This window comes from Mytilus edulis, chromosome 9, assembly GCF_963676685.1.
Source record: "Mytilus edulis chromosome 9, xbMytEdul2.2, whole genome shotgun sequence".
Classification (NCBI taxonomy): Eukaryota; Metazoa; Mollusca; class Bivalvia; order Mytilida; family Mytilidae; genus Mytilus; species Mytilus edulis.
In genome coordinates, this window is record NC_092352.1 from 26,436,451 (window position 1) to 26,461,298 (window position 24,848).

General features: G+C 31.0%; 2 protein-coding genes across 3 annotated transcripts in view; one reads left to right on the forward strand and one right to left on the reverse strand.

Moving 5' to 3' along the window:
• The window catches only part of LOC139487939 (ubiquitin carboxyl-terminal hydrolase 7-like), a 27,746-nt gene extending 15,762 nt beyond the window's left edge, over positions 1 to 11,984 (reverse strand). The window contains exons 1-17 of one of the 2 annotated variants that reach the window (XM_071273184.1): positions 11,822 to 11,984; positions 10,761 to 10,862; positions 10,087 to 10,189; positions 9,662 to 9,760; positions 9,222 to 9,292; positions 8,823 to 8,887; positions 8,272 to 8,360; positions 7,909 to 8,017; positions 7,459 to 7,589; positions 5,484 to 5,538; positions 5,043 to 5,123; positions 4,655 to 4,745; positions 3,929 to 4,011; positions 3,532 to 3,641; positions 1,766 to 1,919; positions 1,370 to 1,514; positions 742 to 811 (exon numbers count right to left, since the gene is read on the reverse strand). In XM_071273184.1, the coding sequence (XP_071129285.1) occupies positions 742 to 811; positions 1,370 to 1,514; positions 1,766 to 1,919; positions 3,532 to 3,641; positions 3,929 to 4,011; positions 4,655 to 4,745; positions 5,043 to 5,123; positions 5,484 to 5,538; positions 7,459 to 7,589; positions 7,909 to 8,017; positions 8,272 to 8,360; positions 8,823 to 8,887; positions 9,222 to 9,292; positions 9,662 to 9,760; positions 10,087 to 10,189; positions 10,761 to 10,862; positions 11,822 to 11,849 (1,586 nt within the window). In that variant the 5' untranslated portion in view covers positions 11,850 to 11,984. Of the gene's footprint in view, positions 1 to 741; positions 812 to 1,369; positions 1,515 to 1,765; positions 1,920 to 3,531; positions 3,642 to 3,928; positions 4,012 to 4,654; positions 4,746 to 5,042; positions 5,124 to 5,483; positions 5,539 to 7,458; positions 7,590 to 7,908; positions 8,018 to 8,271; positions 8,361 to 8,822; positions 8,888 to 9,221; positions 9,293 to 9,661; positions 9,761 to 10,086; positions 10,190 to 10,760; positions 10,863 to 11,466 lie in introns of both variants that reach the window. The other variant, XM_071273183.1, reaches the window with a different exon arrangement.
• LOC139487940 (HUWE1-associated protein modifying stress responses-like) lies at positions 11,982 to 23,850 on the forward strand. Its single transcript, XM_071273185.1, has 4 exons — positions 11,982 to 12,300; positions 17,879 to 17,950; positions 18,909 to 19,196; positions 20,400 to 23,850. The coding sequence occupies exons 1-4, from the start codon at positions 12,105 to 12,107 to the stop codon at positions 20,615 to 20,617; spliced, it is 774 nt and encodes a 257-aa protein (XP_071129286.1). The 5' UTR covers positions 11,982 to 12,104; the 3' UTR covers positions 20,618 to 23,850.
• The last annotated feature ends 998 nt before the right edge of the window (positions 23,851 to 24,848 follow it).

A 24,848-nucleotide genomic window follows, 5' to 3' on the forward strand; every position in this document is an offset into this window, starting at 1 on the left:
ACCCCAAGGATTCAATTTTTGTTAAAATCAAACTAAGTTTAATTTTGGACCCTTTGGGCCTTAATATGTAAACCAATTCGAAAACGGGACCAAAAATTAAGAATCTACATACATAGTTACATTCGGCATATCAAAGAAACCCAATTATTCATTTTTTGATGAAATCAAACAAAGTTCAATTTTGGACCCTTTGGGCCCCTTGTTCCTAAACTGTTGGGACCAAATCTCCCAAAATCAAACCCAATCTTCCTTTAGTGGTCATAAACCTTGTGTTTAAATTTCATAGATTTCTATTTACTTATACTAAAGTTATGGTGCGAAAACCAAGAATAATGCTAACTTGGGGCCCCTTTTTGGCCCCTAATTCCTAAAATGTTGGGACCAAAACTCCCAAAATCATTCCCAACCTTTCTTTTGTGGTCATAAACCTTGTGTTAAAATTTCATAAATTTCTATTCACTTTTACTAAAGTTAGAGTGCGAAAACTAAAAGTATTCGGACAACGACACAGACGACAACGCCAACGTGATATATATACGACCAAAAATGCGGTCGTATAAAAATATTTATATACAGAAGGTATGTCTGAAGGTAGATTTGCTGCTTCAATCATTTAATGAAACAGAAATAAATACTACTTTTACGTAACGTTAATATCACACCTGTACATAGGTTAACCAATCATTTAAAGAGAGGTAACTGATATCAGGTGTTCTCACATCAAAAAGAATGTTAACATACCTTTCTTCAGCCAATCTTTCAATCAAACAGTCAGGAATGTCTTTTTCACTCACACTTACAAGTAAATCATCTGGAAAATATCAGTTTACCATTAGAAGGAAAAACATTACAAAATGTGTGTCCAAAGTAAGGCCGGCCTTCCGGTCTGCCTGGTCTACCTTCTGTTTCTTATTTTTTTTAATTGAAAGCTATTTTAAAAATTTCATGAAAGATCTTACAAAAAATCTAACTTATAGCTTGAACAACACCTGAGCTGCGTTGGATAGAAGTCGACATTATGCAAATGAAGATCAATACATCTCTAACCGCTCTAAAAGCTCTATGGAAAGTCTAATTGTTTGAAAATTGAGCTCTTTTAAAAACCTTACAAAACATACCAAACTTCATCTTTTATTTTGTAATTATTTTTTAAATGTACCAAAAAGATTCAAAGTCTTATACATGTACATGTATAATACATGCATTTGCATAAGGTCTATTTCTATCTGACACAGCTAAGCTATGATAATGGTAGAGAAGTTCAATCATACCTCTCCATTTTTATGCATTATGTACATTAGCATTGTTTAGCCCTAATCATTTAACTACACAGTAATATTACATCAGTGCCCGCTGACTGTTTACTTACCCTTAACGGATTCTCTTATATACACCAACATATATGCATTTGTACAATGTTTTACATTCATCTCTTCATCCTGACCACCAAAATTGTTATCTATTCCTTCAGACTTTGTGCACCGTGAAACTACATCATCATCAAACTTACACCACTGAAAAAAGAATAAAATTCTAAATATTCTGACAACAGCAGTTTATTATATCATTGTGGTAAATATAAGGTAATCACAATTGAAAATTTATAAAGCATAAGTTCTATAAAGTTGAGTGTGTTATTTTCCATAATCACCTAATAAAAGATTTGTTTAGACTATTTGAAAATTTAATTTATAGAATAATCATTTATGCACATTTAAGAAAGTTTGAGAAATGTTGTTGTACTTGCTTCATATTGATCACATACCTTGCCATCTCCTTTAGGATTTATATATACAACATAATGCCCCCCATGGTTGTCCCCACTATGTACAAGCACTGCATGTAATACATAATTGGCAGGTGTTTTATCTTTCTTATTTTGGTATTTATCTAAACAAAGTCTCTCTGGAAATTCAAATCTGAAAATATACAATAAATATCAATTATATCCAAAGAAAGATACGTAATTGCTGCAATATGCTTAAGATGAGTGCCATTCTACTTTAGTCAGTTTAGTGTGTCCTGCATATAGATTAGTAAGGCTGCATTTGAACAAAATAAAATACCCTTGTTATGACAAAACAAGACAAAATTTAGGCATTTGTATACATGTATTAACAAAATGTAAATCAATATTTGGGAAAATGTGTAATTCACATTTAATTAGTTGTTTAGATTGTTGTTCTCTGCCCATTAGCATGTGAAATAATACTTGCTATTGCTTGTAACTCCTTTGCCATTTAAATTTATTCATTCAGTGACTGAAAACTTCAATGCAGACTCACATATCATACTTTTTACAGTTAGATAATAGAATACCTAAATCTAAACGCTTAACTTACTGAAATCCAAAATCCTTATTCTTAAATTGCCAAATACTTTAAAACTTTTGCAAGGAACTGATAGAAGCTGGCATAGCATGAACTGTAGAATTTGAATTCAATTTTTATTTCTCCACAATTCCCTGCAAAAAGATTCTTTATTGTTAAGTTTCTGATAACATAACCAAAATAAATTGCTTCGCCGAGCGCAGCTGGATACGACTGCAGAGGTCCAATCCTGAACAGTTGGGACAAAAATGGACACAATATTTACACTTGATACAGGTCTGAAATTGGATTGTAATTAAATATTTGACACATAATAGGTTTCTGACACAGAATGACTTTAGTCAAAGAACTTAGAATTGGTTATATGATTTGAATTTATATATTTTTTGCTTTTTTAGCAATTCACAAGGCTGTTGTGAATTGACCCCCCCCCCCCCCCTCCCCCCAAAAAAAGTTAAACTCCCCTTTTTTTTCTATTGTGCAATACACTATGCTGTTGCGAATTTCAAGGAGATTCATACACTTAAACACAAGTTATTGTCTAGAAACTATAAAAATGCTTATTTGAGCCCCTTTTATGCCCCCTTATTCCTAAGCTGTTGGGACCATAACCCCAAAAATCAATCCCAACCTTCCTTTAGTAGTATTGAACCTTCCGGTAAAAAATTATAGAGATCCATTTGCTTAAACTCAAGTTATTGTCTGGACACTGAATGCGTCTTTGGACGACGACACAGACGACGACATGATAGCATTATAAGACGCAACTTTTTTTTTGCGGTAATATAAAAAGGCACTTTAATTTTTATGTTGAATCAAATTAACTTAAATCATGATCTACACATTTTAAGTAAAGAAGCTAACTAACTATTAAACAAATGGAAGAATGCCTGCATCAAGCTACATAGATAAATGAAAAGAACACCTGTACTGTTCCTTTGCTTTTTGTGTGTTTTTTTTTTACTGTGCATGTATTAATTTTGCTTAATAGATTGATACCCCATATCTTTTGTTTTTCTACCATCATGACAATAATGATAGAAACTGTTTTCAATCACTGAATATTTTAACACAAAATAATGTAGAGATGAAAAATGTTTCCATTTCACACAAAATATTTAATATTCACATCTTGACATTGATACCTTCCAATACATTATCACTCAAATTAAGTTTTTTTGTACAGTAACAACAACCTTACTTTTCATTAATTTTGACATAAGCATCAGCCATTGGATCATACATAAATCTGAGGAGATGAAGATGAAGAATAGGTGGAAAGCTTACAAAGACAACACCTTTCTCAGCTTCCTACAAAAGAAACAATAAATACAGGTCAAATTGGTTAAAGAAGAGTCCATGTTTCATTTAGAACTTAAATTATTTAAAAGATGAGAGCTATAGGCATAATTGGAAAAGACTAGATGTTACAATGTATGAACATTCAACAGTTCCTTATCAATCAATGAATTGAGGTTATTTAAGTTAACACCTAAGGCTTAAATTAAACTATGGTTTGTTTGCAGTTTACCGACAGACCTTTTAACATGCCTATTGTAATGCAGTTTAAACCAGCCTTAAAGGGTAAACCATCTTACCTGAAGGCCATAATCCCCAGCATCATATTTGTTATCGCCTTCAAGAGATTCTTGTTTCACATAATCATCAAATGATTCATAAACTGAAATTGAGAATGAAACATTTTATTAAAGATTATCATGAGCTTGCCTCTTTTGGTTCAAACACATAAAATTGATGTTTTTCAAAAAGAGGATAATTCATAAGAGTTACACACATGTCATCCATTTCGTTTAAGCCGCTTGCAGTTCTTCTGATACTTTTATCCCTTCAGTTTTAAAGACATGTACTAAACAGGAATTTCCATATTTAGTTCTATTGTACGTCTGACCTGGACATGTATTATTAAGCCTCTTATGAACTTTCATCTGATTGCTTTATATACTTGTCTCAACAGCTTAAAGGAAATGTAGAGATCAGGAATACCCAGAATTGTCTATAAATAAGAACATTCAACTTTCCTCTGACATTAAATGGTTATTTAACTTATAAATTTGTGGTACTCACGATCAGGCGAGAGTCCAGTTTCATAAGTGTCAGACACATTTTCTATTTTCCATTAACTTTATCTTATGTTATTGATGTTTGCTATTTTGAAAGATTATGAAATGTTAGAATTTTTAAATTATATCAGTATTTAGTAATTCAATCATTTTGAGATATCTAATAAATCATAAAATTTTGCAATTCATTCTATTTGAATATTTAAATATTAAAATATAATTTCTTATTTATGCTTTCCTTACCATTCTTTTTTCCTTTGACATTTAGCTGAATATCATAAAATGCCTCTTCCTTCTGAGAGCAATATTCAACATGCTTACATCTGATGTAAGACTAAAACAAAATACAATCATTTATAAATCTTAAAAATCTGTATCTATTTTCATGTATTGTACCAGGAAAAAGAAACTACAAATGCAACATTAAGAACAGAATTAAATGAGAATTATAACGTCCTATGATCACTAAAAACTTATTCTATTGTAAATATTATTTGCATTGAAATCATTTTCAGTCAATTTGAGCATTGTTATATCTTTCATTTTGCCTTTGTTGATTTTTAATCAGCTTTTTTCATAAAAGCATATGAACGCATCATCAACACTATACACGCTATAGTAGTATACTTACCAACATTTTGCCCTCAAAAAGCCGTGGTATTGTTCCATCCACCACTGTATCCTTCATTTTACTCTCCATATTTTCCAATAACTGGAAGATAAATTAACACATTTTTTTTATTCAAAAACGGCTGCACACTTGTGAATTAAGAGGAGGTAATTTCCTAGGAGATTAAATAATTTTTGTAAAAAGTTCTAAAAAAGCATGTGAAAACTCATTTTGTCTCAAATTCCAATCAAAATTATTTATTTCTGCATGTTATTTCTTCCTAAAAGAAAAGTTAAGACCTCTTTATTACTTTGTTCACAATTCTACTTTTTAATACTCCCATGCTGTTGTATTGCCTACACACAGAATATTAATAAATATATCACGAAAACATACAGAAGGCTGTAACAGTAGGAATAACAGTTCTTTAGGATTAAATTCTTAGTCAAATGCTATACTTACCACTCTACACAACTCTTGTACATCATGCTGCATAAAGGTGTCAAAAGTTTCCCACCTAAAACACACATGTATAGACATGACCATCAAGACAACTGAAGAGTTGATTAAAATTATTCTATAGCCATTGCCAACTCAATTATTAAACTGATTTTCTGTCTTGTAAATATTTATAGAATAACTAATCGAAGAATTCAAATAGAGAAAAATATTCAACGAGTGACCCAACAATACATTAATTCAAGAATGCACATAGGGCATGAGTGAATTATCAGTGTTGTTCGGTCACGAGTTGAATATTTTTCTATATTTGAATTCTTTAATTAGTTATTCTTTTTATTACATTGGCAAATGGATTTTTTTTTAAGAAAATAATGTAAAACATGTAAGGAACTATATCTTTTTTTTTACTCATTCACAATTTGTTTTGATCCGCCGTTATCGACGTCTTGACAACGCCTATTGTTGTATGACGTCAGAGAGTGAAATAACCACGTTTATTTCACATGCGAAATTATCAGTTTTTATTTAACTGGGAAATTAATGTAATTCATTGCAACCAATGTAATAATTAAAATTATACACATGATATGAGAGAAACTAATTTTAACCTATTGTCGGACCAGTATTTTGAAAGCTAGTGCCGGTCCTGATGACCGATGTAAAAACGGCCGTTGTAGTTCCTTTTTTTATCGGTAATTAGTTGTACCGCAACCAATTCCAATATGTGTTTACATCGGTCTTCAGATGTACCTGCTGCTAATTTCCGGTACTGGTTTCCTTGTTATAAACAAACTGAAACCTATGGACACCAAAGTGCCGATCTACACGTGGCCTGCTAAATTTGTTCTTGGCAAACAATCGGCGATTGAAATCTTAGATGGAGATAACAAATACTGAGAAAATGATTCAGTTGATGAAAAAGATAGAGAAATGACTTTAATTAAGAACAATCAGAAGATCAGAACTCGTACTTCATTATTAATTTGTCCGTGGCTGTGAAAAATAAAACTAATAATAATAAAAGATATTTTTGAATAAAATATGTTATTATTTTTTATTTTAGGATCAAATTGACAGATTTTTTAGGACTGGCTAAAATTTTGTAGGACTGACAAATAATCTTGCTTTGTCGGTCCCATGACCGACGGGTCAAACGAAGTTTTCGCGAACTCTGATGAAATGACAAACGCATGCATACATATTTCATGTTCGGATAAAAAAATCCAGAGGACTACAATATCTATACTATTAAACGAGAAGACCTCATTTTGTGTGTCGCTTCTCCTCCTTCCACAATAAATTAATTATCATTCCTCTGTGTCCTATAGGTAACATGTATAGTCGCATTTGTCATCCATTCTTATGATCATTCAGTTTGGGTTATTTTGGGAGAAAAACAAAAAAAATTGCGTCCGGATATTTTCCCGTCATTGGACAAAACTTTAAGTCAGATTAAACTTCCGGTTTGTGTTTTTCTGTACTTTGAACATACAAAGTCTATGAATAAAGTGTATACATTTGCTTTCTGCTATCATTTTGAGTTCTAGCATTTATCATCCTTGCTTAAAGTGTTTCAGATTGGATTATTTTGGGAGGAAAACGAAAATAAATAATATTTGCTATTTACTATCAATTCCAATAGTTTTCTATCTCCGGATATATTTCTGTATACTTTAAAACATACATTTACTATGAATAAATTGTATTTGTTATAATTTATTATTAATTCCGATGGTTTACTGGGGGGAGGGGGCTCTTTACTATTCACGGCGTTCACTGATGTATATATATTACTATTTACTATCAATTTCCCCCCGATTTCGCAGGTGTGTTCTAGTATCATTGATAACAATAGATCACATGTAAGGCTAGGCTACTTTAAATTTCTTTATAATCGATGACTGATCTTAGCTTTCCAAAAAGTGTTGTTTATTTTCTTCTGAATTCATAACTGTTCAATATAAAACAAGCATACCCAAATGACTTAGTGAGTTTCTTTGTTCCAACAGGTTTATCACCAAACTGTAGCTCATAGAATACTCTCTGTAAGGACAATGGAACACTCTTCTCTGGGTCATCACTCTCTGTTGGCATCAAATAGGTGGCCTAAAATAAAAATATTTGTGTAAATCATTTTGCCTAGTCCTATAATACATGTATGATGATATTTAACTGGTGAACAACATGCATTTAAATGTAAAATGGTCAGATGTAAAGATTAGGATATTCTAATAATAGTGACAGATTTTATACACAAATAAAATGATAACACTGTTATCTGACAAAACACTTACAACTTTATAAAAGTCATCTACCTTTTTCCAACACCTAGTAATGGAAAATTAAAATATGTAAAAAGAACTCTAAGTATAATAGTATTTTTTGTAGTTGAATTATGTTTCCATAATCAACAGATGGAAGTTACCTTTCTTAACTTGTTAGTAAAATAAAGGGTCTGCAACAGAGAATTCATGTAGCATGTTGCTCCTTGATTCTTCAATCCAACAAAACCAGTATGCTTCTTTGAGTCCCAACTGGAATATAAAGATAAACACAAATTCAACGAAATTTTATTAAATATCCTTCATACTCATGAAATTCTTAATTAGTTATTCTGGGGGGAAATTTTAATAAATAAAGATTTTTTTTCTTTCAATAATTCCTACATCAACTTCTTTTTTTTTAATTTCAGGATATATATATCAAAATTACCTTTGAGTGATGAATCAGGGTCATATGACCAGTGTATGTACTATAAATACACTGTATGTGTTAAAATATAATTTACCTGACTCCATGAGGTGCATCAGCTTTCACATGTACTTCTATTGTAATTTTGTCATCCTTCACAAAACCTTTAGCTGGATCCATTAATTCCTGTGCAGAATTTATAAGATGAAAATTGTGAACTGCTAGTGCTAAATGTTATTTGGATACAGAAGTCATGCAAAAATTGTGTATGGCATGTTCATAACTTAATTTGAATTAAGTGTACATGTATGTAAATTCTGTATCATCTAAAACTCAATGCTTAACCTTCATTTTTTCATGTCTAAGAACTCTCACTTATTTAGAAAATAAATATCTTGTTTGAAATAATGGCTGTTCAATTAAAACATAACTGGGACCCAGGAAAAGCACTTCAGATGCATGAAATTTGCAAAAGCATTCTCATTTTTAGCAACATACTACAGGCAATTTTGGCAAACTTTTAGAACATGATATTTAACGACTAAAAATAGTGGCAAATTGAAGTTGCCTTCCCTGGACCCATTGTGGTTTTTTTAAGGAAATAATTTGAGTCACTGTGGCTAAATAGTAGTTTATGTCATTACTTACATTCCATGAAACAAAATGACTGTATCCCCAATCATTTTCTTTACTATAGAACAAATGCTGGATTTCTACAACAACAAATATTAAGTTTGTTTACACTAAAAACATGTCTCCATAATTTCATCTCGTCAAAGTTCAACTATTATAAGATGAGATCAAATCTATTTACAATTACACAAAACAAATTTAAAGTGTGATCAATTACAGAGCATTTTTTCATAATAATAAAATAAAGTATATTCTACAAGAAATTTGATTATTTCTAACTTTATTTTCTTAGCTCATTAGTATGGTTTTTTTTGTCAAGAAATACATGTTTGCCTGCTTACATACATTGTACTGGGAAAGGGAAAACAAGTATATTTTCAAAGTGGCCTGATTATTTAACAACTATCAACTTACTCCTTGTAAAAGGTTCTGCATCATTGTGTGTTATAATTTTAATTGCTGCTGTTGCATTACATGACCATGACCTAAAATAAATATTTTTATATATATAATAATAAATCAAATGTGATTTGTAGAAACTAGAATATCAACTGTTTTATATTCACAGAAAAATATTAAGACTTCAAATTTGAGTTTTATACACTGTCTTTGCTGCAGAAGTAATTGATTTACGTTAAACATTATCTAAACTTGAACATTAGACACTATGCCCTTCTTGAACCATATGAACACAACTTCATGGTAAACTACATTTATCTAAAATTCTAATTTTATACAGATACAATGTAGACTGAGACAAGAAAGACCTGAAAACAAAGTAAAAATATAAATGAAAATCATAATTCTAAATAGGACACATTCATTCCACTGTTAAATGAACAAATGATTCTTACGTTGAATCAGAATCCCCATTGCATTGCAGAAACAAACCCAGGGTCTTTTGGTTGTGTCTCTCAGGGTTCTGGCTCCACCGAGGCATTGCAAGAACTTTCCTACAAAAATAAAGTGTAATGTAAAAACTTATAATCTTGCAGCTTTTTGTAACTGTTGATAAACTGTTGCCAATAATCAAACGTATTTTTTGTAGCAAAAAATGGGGGGAAAAACATATAAATAGTTGATTAAATTCATAAATATCAATTGATATAATTTCAAATTCATAACAAAAACCATTTTTTTCCCTATTACTAGTATTCATTTTCCTAAGCTTTTTTCCAATTAAACATGTTCATGTGTAAAAACAATTGAATAGTTCTTTTTTTTTATATTAAGTGTGAAGTTTGATGTGCAAAATAAATACAAATATAAGAATTCTTACCAAGGAAGATTTCTAACCATACATGATGGACTCAAAATGCTATCTTTCAGTTTGCTTATATTTTCAATTGTATAGGTAAATGTTGTTTCAGCTCTACTTTCATCTGAAAATATACAGGATTACATTTTCATATGATAGGGATTAAAATTCAACTGCTCTTGACAACATCATTAGGATAAACATAGTTACAAAAAATTATCTTCCATGAGTACCACATATAGCAGTTGTTATTATAGGTGATGTGCATGAAAAATTTGTATTCAATCATTTGAATGTATCCATTTTAATATTGTCCGAGACAGAATTTTGATAATGACAACACTGAATTTTCTAATTATCTGTGTTGGCAGAAATACTGTATTGTGAGTGACTATACAAATATCAAACAACACAGAACTTTGACTGTTATCTGACTTCTAGGCCTAAAATAAAATATTGTTTGTTTCCCCAATCCCGACCAACCCTGCAAAAACAGTCTCATAAAATTTTATTGTCAAAACTAAGTTAAATATTATTTTATTCATTTCTGATTTGCAGGCTTGCCAGAACGACGGATATCGATCCAGCTTTTGGAAAAAAATAACATTATTTCCCTACCTACCTACCCACCTGGCTTGGCAGGGTCGGGATTGGGGAAACAAACAATATATTAATTTAGACCGGATTCTGGTTACCTCCTTCCATATCTTCCTCCTGGTTATTAGCTCCCTTTTCATTGTCTGTGTCTCCATTTACAGGAATCATGTTGGCATCCTCTCCCCTCTCCTGGTCCTCCTCTGTAAATTAAGAAAGGAAAATGATATAATTAATAACAAATTATATAGATTTTACCAAATTTTGTAGACCAGTAAACAATCTTTGATGCTGACAAGCTGTTTAGTTCTCAATATTTGTTTACATTTAACAATAGTCCAAGCTAATTATGCAATGTACAGGGAAAAGAAAATCATGCTTTCTGGTTACAACAGATAGAAACAACAACTTTTTCTATGGAGTCGGACATTTTTTTATTGGGAATTCAAAATTTTACATGAACCTTTGAATTGCATAAAAAAAGCAAAATCATAAGGTGTCTTCATTCACTTTTAATATCGCTATTTGTCCGCAATAACTGGACATTGAAAAAGTTCCCTAAAATTTGGAAGTCACAATAGAAAATATCCAACGGCAACACCACAATGGACTGTAATTGTTGTATTACGTCAAAAGTTCAGTACAGATTCTCAGGTCAAGCAGAACAGATATCCAAATAGCAAATTGCAATAAGGTGTATTTTTATACCCAGGCCCCAGATTACAAAGCAAATATTAAAGTAGTATTGCCTTATCAACAAGGTGTGGCAATAGTTTAAATCAATAAATACTTATTCCAAGTACACACCAGTTTTAAGATGGTTTTCCATCTCAACATCATGTTCAACATTTTCATTTGTAAGTGTTTTTCCGTCTTTCACATGGTTCATTGCGGTGTGATTTGAAGTGACCGTTTTGTTGCGATCTCGCCCTGGAGTTGACGGACTTTTTGGCGGAACGGTCACCTTCTGCTTGCTTATAACCCGCCCTATGTCTGCAAAATTATCCCCATTGAAGGGGAATCACAACAGGCATATTCTTTCAGTAAAATCATGAATGATATGCCGATATTGCGAATGAAAATAAACAAGATGGCGGTATAAAGTGGGGCAACATGGGATAGCTATTTGTAATTTTCAATTTTGCTTGAACATAGTTGTTACCATTGTTACTGCTGACTTTTGCGGTCATTTTCTGTCTTCAGTGATAACTATTTTTATGCATCACAACATAATAAGATAAAGGCGGGTGATTTGTCTTCGACAGTATTTCCGGCGCGTGGATTCGTGACTATTCGGTTATTTTCGTCATAATTGTTTTTATGGCATTTGCGCATACTCGTTCCTATTTCCGGTACGATTAAAAAGTTGACTGCCAGCTGAGAAAGAAAGAATGTTATAAATTTTCAATTTTCTATCGACATTTGGGTTTTTAAACGTTGTTACTATGGCAAACGAAGATAAAGATGACGGTAGTTTGTCACCAGACCACTGGATGAATAGTTTTGAAGAGGAATGTTTAGAGGAACTTGATTCTGAACCCAATATGGAGGATTGTCTGCGAACTCAACGAGAATTCGCACAACAAAAACTTTGGTTACAATTTCAAAATTCTGCGACTTCAGTGGCACAGCTTTATAAAGGTTAGCGAACGGGAAATATGAAATGCTTTCAAAGATAAATAATTCTACCCGATTACGTAATTAAATTCTAAAAATAGTTCAAAGTCAGCAAAAAATATTATGAACCCATAAATAATAATAATAATAATAAATACTTTATTTTAAGAGGGTTACATCAGTTTACAATCCTGTGCTATTTATAGTTTTCAAACTTTTGATATTAAACGAGGATAATTTTATATTAAACATTTTGAATATGAATGGATTGCAATACAATAATACACCTTATCGCTATTCCCGGCTGACCCGTCCGCTTGAACTTTTGACGTCAACAACAATCACTTTTCCATTGTGGCGTCAGACATTTTGTTTTATGACGTCAAAATTTTACGGGAACCTGTGTGATTTCCAGCAATGGCGGACAAATAGCGATAAGGTGTATGCTATTGTTAATCATAATTATTAAATATAAATCAAAGATGCCTCAAACTGCAGAATAGAATATTTTATTTCCAAAATTATATGGCCCAATAAAGAGCATCAAATCAGTTACAATTGATTGACATAATTTATAATTTACTGAAATTCTTCTGTCCCTATAATACATATATTTACTAATTTACATGTACATTTGCTTTTTATAACAAATTGAACTTGAATCTCCTGTTTTGAATGGAAACTGCTTGCTGTCTTTATATTGCACAATTTTTTTTTTTAGAAAATGGCAAAATTAATAAATAGCAAGTATATAGATATGCATTATAGGAACAGAAGCATTAGGTCTAAATTGATAATTACATTGTGCAACAATAAACAGTTAACTTCAAAGCAATGTCCCAATGCTTACTGTTGATTCTAAGTTGGTAGTAAAACATAATAAACAAAAGTAGAATGTAATCTAACAGTGTCAAACAAAGTAACACAGACATAATGCTAGCAAGTCAGCAATAATATATTATTGATGGATTATACTTTATTCATATCTCTTGATTCATGTGTAATCCACTGGTCAGACATAAATCTAGGGATGCAAAGACAGTCTATGAGTCAAGTCAACCTGGTCTTAACTCTTTACCAACTCAGAAAAGTTATGAAAAGGAGATTTTTATTATCACTTTAAAATGATTATTTGAAAAACTGCTTAAAGAACATTTTTGAATGTGTCTGAAGTATAGTCTGACTGTCAATAACTTGAATAAGTGATTAACGTCCTTTAAATAGTCCTTTAAAAACCAACTCAGACAATTAAGAAATGATATAGTAGGTTCTTATAACTATATAAATTCTTGGTCTAAATGCTATCAACCACATAATAAACAAACATTTGCTGATATGAGGAGACAGATTTTCAAAAAAATATTGTCATGAAGACTTACTGACTTAAGGCGAAGTGAACGTAATAAAACTACACAATGGATTCTTTTTAAATTTTACATGTAGATTCTGCTTGTAAAAATAAATCGGAAAATAAAATAAAAAAAGGGGGTAACCGTTTTCGTTTTTGAGATACGAGCTGTTGAAGTTACCAGCATCATACACCAAAATTACAAAGGATATATAGGGAAAATCGTGAAATTCGGCAGGAATTGTTACATTTCCAAGATTTTCTATTATATTAGACAATCGATTTTTTTTAAAATTTATGAGACGATTCTAAAATGTCTGAGGAATCGATTGGTGCAAAGAAAGTCCTTAGCAACCGTGCTACTTTTCAAGCTATACCCTGTTAAAGTTGAATCTTGAGTGTAAAAAAACAAAAAACAACGACAACGTTATTGACGTCGCCGCAACAGTTACGACGCTTCATATAGTCCTATACTTGTATGAAATATATACTGTTTTGTTGGAGTTCGTGTTGCTTGGTCTTTAGTTCTTTATGCTACGTTTTGTGTACTATTGTATTGTATTTGTCTATTATATTCGGGTGCGTGCGGAGATCGCCAAGCTAGAAAACGGTTGACATTTTCTTCATTATGAACTAGAACTATTTTCGACTTTGGTGCCTTATTTTTTGTTAAAATCTAAACACTGCAACGTGTTTTCAAAATCTTTGTTCCCATAAAACTTCATTTCATCAAGGTCTCTTCTCAGAATATCAGCCATCTCTCTGGCACAGGACAACAAATCAATATTTAAGTAAATTTAAGTTGTGTGGTAATTCTTAGTACATTTGGGTAAATTAATCTAATCTTTGTGCCGCACAAGCATTTCTATAATTCAACACATCCCTGAGCCACGACATTATATATTTTATGCATTGCATGCGCTTCTTTTTATCACAATCCAAACCGGCTAGTAACCGTTGTATAACTTTACACGTCTGAAGACGAATATTTGCGTGAAACATTTTTGTATGATTTTTATTTCTAGAAATCAACCTGAAATCTACAACAGTCCATTCCGAAAGTCGGACTGGACCTTTACTTTTATGTGCATTCGGGATCTACACAAATTGTAACCTGAATAATTCAGTCGTTTTATTCAGCTGATGTACGAATGCTACATTTCTCGTGTGGGAGAAAATCGGACATGGAAAGGGCTTGAATTATTCGAGTTACTCAAATTGAAACTCGGGAATATAATTCTAGCTGTTCGGAATTCGTGGAAACAAATGATTGTTTTTCGGCATTACGGTATTGAATCAATAGAGATACCAATTATTTCTTTTAACAAATTGGAATACCAGTCAGTTTATAGGTCTTCAGTTTGAAATAGGGGCGGTAATCCATTCATTTTATCCAATCAATTGGAAGAGGGGATCAACATTGATAGTAAAAAAGCCTTGAAATATTCGATAAAAACGTTGAATGTAAATTATATGAACTCCAAAGTCTCATATTATAAGACTAGTAAACCACAGGCTTCTCAATTCTTGTATGATCATGAACTAGGTGAAAACCTAGAGCTGACCGAGTGCGAGATCCTCATGGATAATCATCGAGGTCGTTAAACACCCCTTGCAGTAAACTTTGGTTAAATTTTAAAAAAAAATCGAAATGTAATAGTCTGAACACATTTCACCTCTCATTCCACTAAATATTAAATTGCAGTTACAAGTATCACAAAACTTCCCCGACCTTTTTTCTTTAACCATAATAGAGGGAGGAGGGAAGGAAGGATCCAGATCCCGAAATCCCGGCCTTAAAAACACGAAATCCGGCGAGGTCCCGAATTAAAAAAAAATTTAAATCCCAACTACCCGAAATTCGGAAATAGAATTCCCGGATCCCGAAAGGGTCAATTCCGAAATCCCGAGCTTAAAAACATCCGATCCCGGAGTTCCGATAAAGGTCATACCCCCCCCCCCCCTTTCCACCGTAATTCTATATTTCATTCATTCATAATCTTGGATTGAGACTTGATACTTCAAAATTACTTTCTCTAATTTTGAATGATGCACACAGGCACAATAAAAGAAAACAGATTTCGCTATATATCTCTTCGAAATTGGAATTTGTGAAAGAAGAAATGACATGTTATATTTTATCTTACATGTGTACTTTCAATTTCAATATGGTTCTAAATTTAGATTTAGTTTTCCCATAAATTGCGGACGGAATAGAAGACACCTGTTTATTTTCTGCACATGTAGAAAAGTTGAAAACTGGGAGTTGAATGACATAATTTTTACTTATTTTAAGATAAATGTTAGAGTAAGAAAATTTTTAAGTTAATGAGTAATTTTTGGGGCATAATTTGTTTATTTTTTGTTTGTTTTCCGTCTTTGTTCTTCCGACTGGTAAGTTTTGCACAAGTGGTCAAATTATTCTCTTGGTATCGTCTGATTTCTTATATGAATATAAATCCTGTCCTTAAATTTTCAATTGCACAAAATACGAACATTTCAACGTCTTTTTAATTAAACAATTAAATTCACACGTCTTTCATTAATTATGTGTAACCTATTATAAAACTTTACGTTGAGTACTGTGTTTTTCGTTCAAGACTACGGCTTTTTAAAACGATATTGTTGGGTCAATTCAGGTTTCATTTTAATTAATTTGATATCAATAGAAGAAAAATTGTTACATGTTTATTTGTTTATTTGTTTATAATTTTGTTGTGAGGCGTTTTTTCTTTCTGTTGATATCATAAACACGAAATGCCTTCTCCTACGCGTCTAAAACAATGTTTTTAAGTCAGGCTGCACACAGAACAACGTACAGAATGCTGTGATTTCTAATTGGAGTTATTTAGATAATTTCTATGAGGTTAAAGACAGCACAGGCGTGCTTGTTGGATTCATTATAGACCGAAGAAAGTAGTTTCTCTTTCGTGTGTCCTTTCTTGGAGTAAGGGAGATAACTTGCGTAACTAACGACGAACGTTTTTAATCCCGTATTCCGCTAGAGGCGTGCAATTACGTACACTTCGCCTTAAAATGAATATTAAAAGGGAAGCTATAAAAAAAACCAATGTGTTGCCTTTAAGTAAGATAGATGTGTTGCAACAGGTCTAATTACAATCATATTCAAATTAAATCCTATAATTGCACCTGTTCTGATATGAATGGGAGCAATTAAAGGATTTAATTTAATTATATTGGTCCAATTAAGTCTGTGTTTTTTAATGAAAGTACTGTGATGACTTTAAATAATAATAATTTATTTGATTACATACTTGTCTACAGATTTTTATACAGATTATATAAAAAACATTGCACAATAATGAAATAAGACAAATACCCAGCCTAGAAAGGCTTATGAGACACTATATATACAAATATATATCTATTTAACAAATATAAATTGAAAAATATAGTAAAATGTTAAAAATGTTTAAAATTTTCCGGATATTTCACATCATCTTCTTGTGTACATGTTGAAACCTTGAATATTCTCTGTACTGTAATGGAAAAGAGGATTGCTTTCATTTGTAGATCCCCAATCTGCAAACAGTTGAAATGTTAACCTTTCTATCTTTAGAGGGTCCTTGGTGGGGGAATCAATTTACTAGTGTGGAAAACCAATGGCTAACATGTTACATGTACATGTATATGATTGATTGTCCTGTAGTGTGGTTCAATCATCTCACACCTAGCTTTTGTTTCTGAATTCAAACTAAGTTTTGACTGTTCTAAAGATAAGCTTGGTTATAAAAAAAGTATGCCAATTATCCCTCAAAGAATCCTGTATAATTAATGGATATTAATGGATATAACTACTTATAAAACGTCGGCCGAGAAGATAATTGAACTAAATAAACTGTCTAAGACTTATCAAAAGTTGCGTACAGAAAAAAATAGATGAATGTAATCTTTAAAAGAAATTATTTTATTTGCCATTTGTAAAGAAATGGTTGTCCTGTGAGAAATTAAACCATTCCCAACACAGCAATATGAATTGTCGCGCTCCCCTCCCCAATCAAAAATTAGTTTGCCCCATTGTTGTCTGATTATTCTCTTAAACCTATCTTTTAGTCTACAATTTAATGATTTAAAACTAAACATTTACTTTTTGAAAGAAACTGTTAAGACAGCAATAAAGAAATCATCATTTTGACATCTTGGAACACATGATTCGTCTTTAATAAGATTATTGAATATACATTGTATATTTCCATCACAATATTTAATTGATATGTTCATTTCTATTCACAGATCGAATTCAAGATCATTCTGTATGGATTCCATTTCAGAATGCTGCTTCTTCAGTTACTCATTTGTACAAAGGTTTGTATTTTATTGTCTTTAACTAACTGTCACTAAACTGTGGACTGAAAGTTATATGAACAAGTTACTTGTAATTTTAATGTTGTTGAAATTATTGACCCAATGCTTGCATACATTCTTAATTAAGTTTTGTATGCATGTTTTTTATATCGATTACAAAATTTATAACATATCAACAAATAATATTCCATTCAGAGTTTGCTGCTGAAGTTATCTGGATTGTGACATTGATAAACAAACAACATGGAGCACATGTTATATGATTTCAATGTGTTCCCATTTGTTAATTTAACGTTTCCTTAACAGTTGTTGAATGATTTGTTGTATAAATTTGTTCTTTAAGAATCAGTTATTACTATTCACCTTCCAGTGCATGTGTTTACATCCTGTCATCAGAGTTTTCCCGTTGCACATTCACAGCCCGGTTGCCAAATTTCTAATTAGAGGTCTCTTACATGTAGTTAAGGTCATTGCATACTGGAAAATAACAACAAAATACTGTACGGGAAGACAGTAATGCAATAGCAGTAAATTCATGAAGATTTTAATAATAAAAAGGATTTTTTTTATAAGAAAATTAACATACACTTACTGTCTTAGCAAAACCTCTTTTGTAAGATGAAGGGGGCATTAATGTTTACCCCAAAACAAAGGACAATATTTAGTGAGTCTGTGACACACTTAAAGTTCTTAATCAGCTGCATGTATTTAAAGTTCTTTGGTATTTTACACTTGGAATACTCCTTGATGCAATAGTAACAGAAAATTAATTATACAAAATACATTAAATTCAGCCCTACATTGGACATCAAATACTTATTCACTAACATAATAAACTACATAAATTTGTAAAAAAGAAAGTAAGATATTTTTCTCAAGGTTAAACCATTCCCTTTCTTTTTTGACTATTTTATTGCATACCTGATTTACATGTGTTTTTTTTTTTATTGTTTAACAGATAGTGTTGATTCATTAGAAACATGCGTAGATGTTGGAGTACAACGGGGGAAACAGCACAGAACTAAAGACATTATCTCATGGGTGAAAAAAAGAAGGCGACATATTCGCAGGGAAGACCTTATAGCATTCCTTTGTGGGAAGAATCCACCAAATCGCCATCGTACTAAACATAATCATAACAGAACATTAGAACGATCACATTCACCAAGAGTAAATAATGGGGAATCAATCCAGCAAACATCTGAACCAGACCTGCAAGCATTTAGAGAAGCTATTTCTCTTCAAGGTAAAATATTCATTCATCTTTATAGATATAACAATATGATAATTATGGGTAGATTAACAAGTTTTATAAGAAAAAAATCTTTGTTTTTTTAACAACTAGTAGTTCATTATAATACAGGAACATTATTAATACTTCAATTTCTAATGTTTCTCTTATTTTCTCAAAAAAAACAAGAGTGGAATAACCTTGAAATACTGAAATATCAACTCCTTATCTAAATTAAGAAAGAATTTAAAAAAAGTGAAAGCACAGTGTAAGTAAAATAGAAGTTTATTATCTGTTCTGATTGAGGAAATCAAATATATTGTTAACTTTAGCTACACCATTCTTTTTCTTCCATACAAAAGTAAGATGTGGTATGATTGTAACTTAGGAATGTGTTTTGTGAGACAACTATCCACCAGAGTCAGACACCAAATGATGTAGATTGTAGCAACTACAGGTCATTATCTGGTCTTCAACAAGGCCAATATTCATACTGTATAGAAAACTATAAAAGGCTGAGAAATAACAAAAAATGTAGAACAATTCAAACAAAATAACCTATGGCATTGTATTTGTTCTATAAATCAGTAATAAAAAAACAAATATGATAGAAAGCATTCAATGTCTATGTTCATTTTAAATATTTCATTATTGAAAAGACTTCATGTACAAAATGTAGTTAATTAAACTACTGTTTCTGTTGCCTGTAAAAATGAGGTCGTAAGTTTTAAACTCTGCACTTAAGCAGATACGTTTGATCCAATCTAAATTGACTAATATTCCCAGTTTTCCTGTTGAAAGCTGTAGGTCTCTCAGGGCTTTCCAGGCTCTCCGGCTTTGATCACCAGTAAACATTACCAGTAAACATTACCTGCCACAAAAGTTAAATACCAACAATCAATCAATCAGTAATTTCAAACTCACAGATTTATAATTTAGGTTTTCTTTAATCCTGGTAATCATTATGGCTTTATCATGTTTATATGAAAATGATGAGATGCATTGACCTGACTACATCTTATTTACTCATAATTGCAAACTGGTAACCAGTATTATGAGACTAATGCCTCTAGCTAATATGATAGATTTAAGATTTTAATTTATCCGCCATGAACAATGATATTTGATACTTTCTTATTTTGCTGTAAATATACATATCTATTTATAATTCTTTCAAATGTATACATAGCCTTTAACATTTGTTGTGTATAATTTCAGGTTTGAATGGTGCTATGTCAAACATCAGTGTTGGTTACAAAGGACATAACGGACCATCCAATTCTCAACCAATTGCGGGTAGAAATAATAGCTTAGAAGAACTTAATAAATTTATTTTGGATGAATTTGCAAGAAACTATGATTCAAGGAAAAGAACCTCTTCACCAGATCATGTAAAAATGGAGTCTCCATCACGAAAGAAAAGTAGAAAGTTTTAAAGACATTTGATGAATTGTATTTGTTGATATGCATATATATGTGCATAGAGAATGCTAAATTGTGACTGTCAAAACAAAATAAAAATATTTACAACAGAAGTTACATTGGACTTGAAACATTTTTTGGTTTGAATTCTGTTGTTTTCACAGAAATTTAAAAAAAATGAAAATACTGTTTCTATAACTCAGAGGTAAAGATATCCTATTTTGATTTTATTTTAAGATTGGCTGTATTTCAAGTATAAGTATACATTAAAATTAAAGAAGTTTGTGTATTGAAAATTTACATTTTCATAAATCAGTAGAGAGCAATATTGTTTTAATCATATTACATATTTTCACAAAAATACCAACAATATATTCCAATTTGGAAACTGCATGTTTGTCTCAAAACTCTATACTATTACTGTGCTACTTATTTATTTGGCATGGCAAGCCAGGTGTTGACATTAAAAGGTATTAATTTTCTACCTCTGTTGTCAACATCAAATATTCTAGAAAAATAACCAAGAAGTCCGGACATTTTATATGACAGACTATTGATAACTAACAATAAAACACTGAAACAATCACATATGAGGTAAAACACAAAGACAACCTTTGAATGTTAGATTCTTGGCTTTTTTACAGTCACCATGAAACGTGGGAGAGTTTTATAGGGTACAATTTCCACTTATTCAAAATACATTTACGGATACAAAGAAAATTACTAATGTTCAGTGGTTGTTTTCATGATGATGAATATTTCATGTTTATTTATTTTCAATTTGTTAACAATATTTCAATGTAAACAGGACAAACATGCATCCATTATTTTAATAAGTTTTGTTATTGAATATTCATTAAGTATAGAAATGTTTTCTACCGTATTTTGCCAGCTGTGATGAAATGCTGATGTTGTTTTTCATTTTGTAAAAAGTATCATTTGTGACTGTGTGAAAAGCTTGTTGCTCAATGTATCAATCTGTTCATAAAAAAATGTTTTACAGATCTTTATCAGAATGTGTTCATTATTTTAACTGGTATATTACTAGTCTTTCTAATGAAATTGATATTTATGTCAAAATGAATTTTATATATACAGGAATACAATTTATCAGTTGTTAAAACATTTTTGGTGTTTGTAGAATTATATCTGTCTCTATAGTAAAGTTTTAGTATATAATTTTTTCAGTTTCCAGTAACTACACCAAACTGAAAGTAATGATTTTGAACATATGATTAAAATGTATTAGTTGTATAATATCTGAGGCATACTCCTTTTGATTTGATACACATCCTTTACATTTATAAATGTTGTAGGCATGATATAGAGGATAATTATTATTCATGTTTCGTTATTTTGTTCTCGCTGTTATCTTAATTGTTGAAAGTTCCTTTTTTTAAATCAACCTTCAGTGTAAAAGTCATGGTGAAGAAACAACAACTTTGAATTCATTAGGGGGCGAGAGAAAGTTAAAAGCAATGTACAATTTACTCTTTGTTTTCCAAACATGTTTCCTCGATTGCTAATCAAAATAGTTTTTATATATAAAACCCAAAAAATTATGTTTCTTAGAAAAAACTTTTTAACCATGTAGGCTGGTGCAAAAATAATTGAATGTCTACAATAAAGCCTGCCACTAGTCATTGTCATAAAAACCTATAGGTGTTATGCAAAACTTAAAAGAAGATGATAAGTTGGCTAATTTACTATTACATTTGACATTTAGAATACAATTTAACTTTGGATTTTAATGTGGTCAGTACCAATCTTTCTAGTCCTGTTATAAATTTGCAGTCTGCTTTGTCTCATGACATTCTTTATAAGCCTTCACTGCTCCATTCACTGCCTTATAGTTTCAGAGGATAAGTTAATCATGTTTTGGAATGAAAGGGCATATTCCATTACATTATTTCTTGAATTAGAATGAAATTTCACACTTTCTTTGTATCAGAAATTTTCAACAAAATATTTTTGTTACACTTTATAATGTTGAGAATTCGGTTTTTAGGGCAAATTGTATTATTTATAAACTGAATGTACATTTTCCATAATTGTTAACAGCATGAATAGATGTACATAAAACATATGATATAAATTGAAATGTTTTGCAAATATAATTTGTTCATTAACACACTTAATTTAGATTTTCAGAAGAAAGTAAGTTTTACTCCTAGAATATAACTAAGACTGAAAAGATACACGACTTAGTCATGAAGCATCCATCACATGAGCGAATTATACCAGAAAATTTTATTTTTAGATCTAATTAAATTCCTAACTAAAGAAACCAGGAATTTGAGTTTTATATTAACTGAAGGCAAAGCTGGCAATTTTATCCAACAACATATCTTTGCAAACATTTCATTTTATATTTTGACATACTTAAATAGTCGTCTGTTTTAATTCATGTTTTCACAAGTGATGCCCTTCTTGTTATGTCAGGTTTTAAGATGTACTAAAATATGGTTATGATTAGTGACACTTGGTAGATAAGAGACTATATCATGACCTCTTGGCAAATTGTGTTTCTGTTGTATGAGATGGGTGGCATATTTATATTGTCCATATATTATAATCATTAAAATGTATGAATGTATTATAGTTTTTTGAATTTTGTATAAGAATTTATAGTAGACTGTCTGGTACATATGTTTGTGCATGTTATTCATATCCTGATTAACATAAAGAAGATATTATTTATAAAGTAGATAGAAATTCATCCCTTGAATTTATAAAGACTCCAAAATTGATGATCTTACAATATGTATAGGAAAAAACAATAGTCTATGAACTGTCAACTTTCTCTTATTCCTTCCTATCTTTTTATTCTGAAGATTTTTTTCCCCCTTTCAGTACTTACATTACCTGTTTATAAGACAATTTAATTTATTTTCACACTTATTATTTATAGATTTGATCAAGGTAGAATATAATGTAAAATTCTTCCCAGGAGTAAAAGTGTCTCAGAAAATGCTTATGATATGGTTAAAGTCTATTGTTATAAGTAGAATGATCATGATTAAAGCGAATTATATGAGTGCCTCAGAGAAACCATTTCAATATCAACAAAAATTGTATAAAGTAGAAAAAAGTATTTAAAATGTCTAAAATATTTATTTTGGACAAGAGGAATGTATGTAACATGTATTAGTGTGTATGTAAGTGTGTGTGTATGCTGCACACACTGTGTATAAGTTGTCAACTGCAATTTATAGAATGATGTATAGAATAAATGAGAAAACCTGTATTTATGATTTATAATTGAATATCCCTTACCACAGATGTCAGGGTTACACATGAGGCATTTGAATCAATACTAAACAGACCTGATCCCTGACCACTACATTAGGGGTGTGTTTGATTTTAATTACTAAAGGAAGTGTATAAATGAAATGGTTTGACTGTACTTTAAAAGGTTGTCTTTTTATGCCCCTGCTGTAGTGGAAAGGTCATTAAGTTTTACCTTTGTCTGTCCGTATGTCCCAAAGTTGGTTTCCGTTTTCTAACTGAAGTTTGCTTCAACCAAATGTTATGAAACTGATACACAATGCTGATTTTAACAAAAAAAAACCAGATCAATTTTGAATTTTGGTGGGGTCACTTAAACGTACTGGAGTTGTGCCCCTTTTCAATTGGAAAAATTACTTAATTCTCTAACTTTAGTTTGACTCAACCAAATGTTATGAAACTTATACACAATGCTTATTACCACAAAACACAGATCAAGATAGACTGTTGGTGGTATCACTTCTACTGTTCTAGAGTTATGCCCCTTTACAAATGGAAAAAAGGCTGATTTTTTATACGACTGCAAAAACATTTTTGGGATCGTATAATGGTATGATGTCGTCATCGTCTGCCTCGTCGAAGACACATTTTGTGTCCCCCATTTCTTTAGTTTAAGGTAGCACAATACAAAGATTTTATAACTCCAACTCCCAAGTTTTAAAATGCTGTAACTTTCTTAATAATGCTTGAAAATTTATAATAGTGGTAGTTTTGGATAGCTAACAGATTACTCTTTCAAATTAATGCAATGTTAGTATTATGCAACAATTATGTAACCAATTATAATGTTAACTGTGTCTAAAATATTTTTCGCCAAATTTCAACTTTCAAATGAAATTAGCTTCTGCATAGGTATCCCTAGAGGGTTGAATTTATTATATGTTGTTCCTATGGCCATTATCTACAAAAGGGTGTCTCAGATTTCAGATAGAGTGTATAGACATTATCTTCTTTTAT

Coding starts and splice junctions, on each gene's coding strand:
- LOC139487940 (XM_071273185.1), top strand. CDS start 12,105: ATGGCAAACGAAGATAAAGATGACGGTAGTTTGTCACCAGACCACTGG. Junction 12,301..17,878: donor AGTGGCACAGCTTTATAAAG/GTTAGCGAACGG, acceptor TTCTATTCACAG/ATCGAATTCAAGATCATTCT. Junction 19,197..20,399: donor AGAAGCTATTTCTCTTCAAG/GTAAAATATTCA, acceptor GTATAATTTCAG/GTTTGAATGGTGCTATGTCA.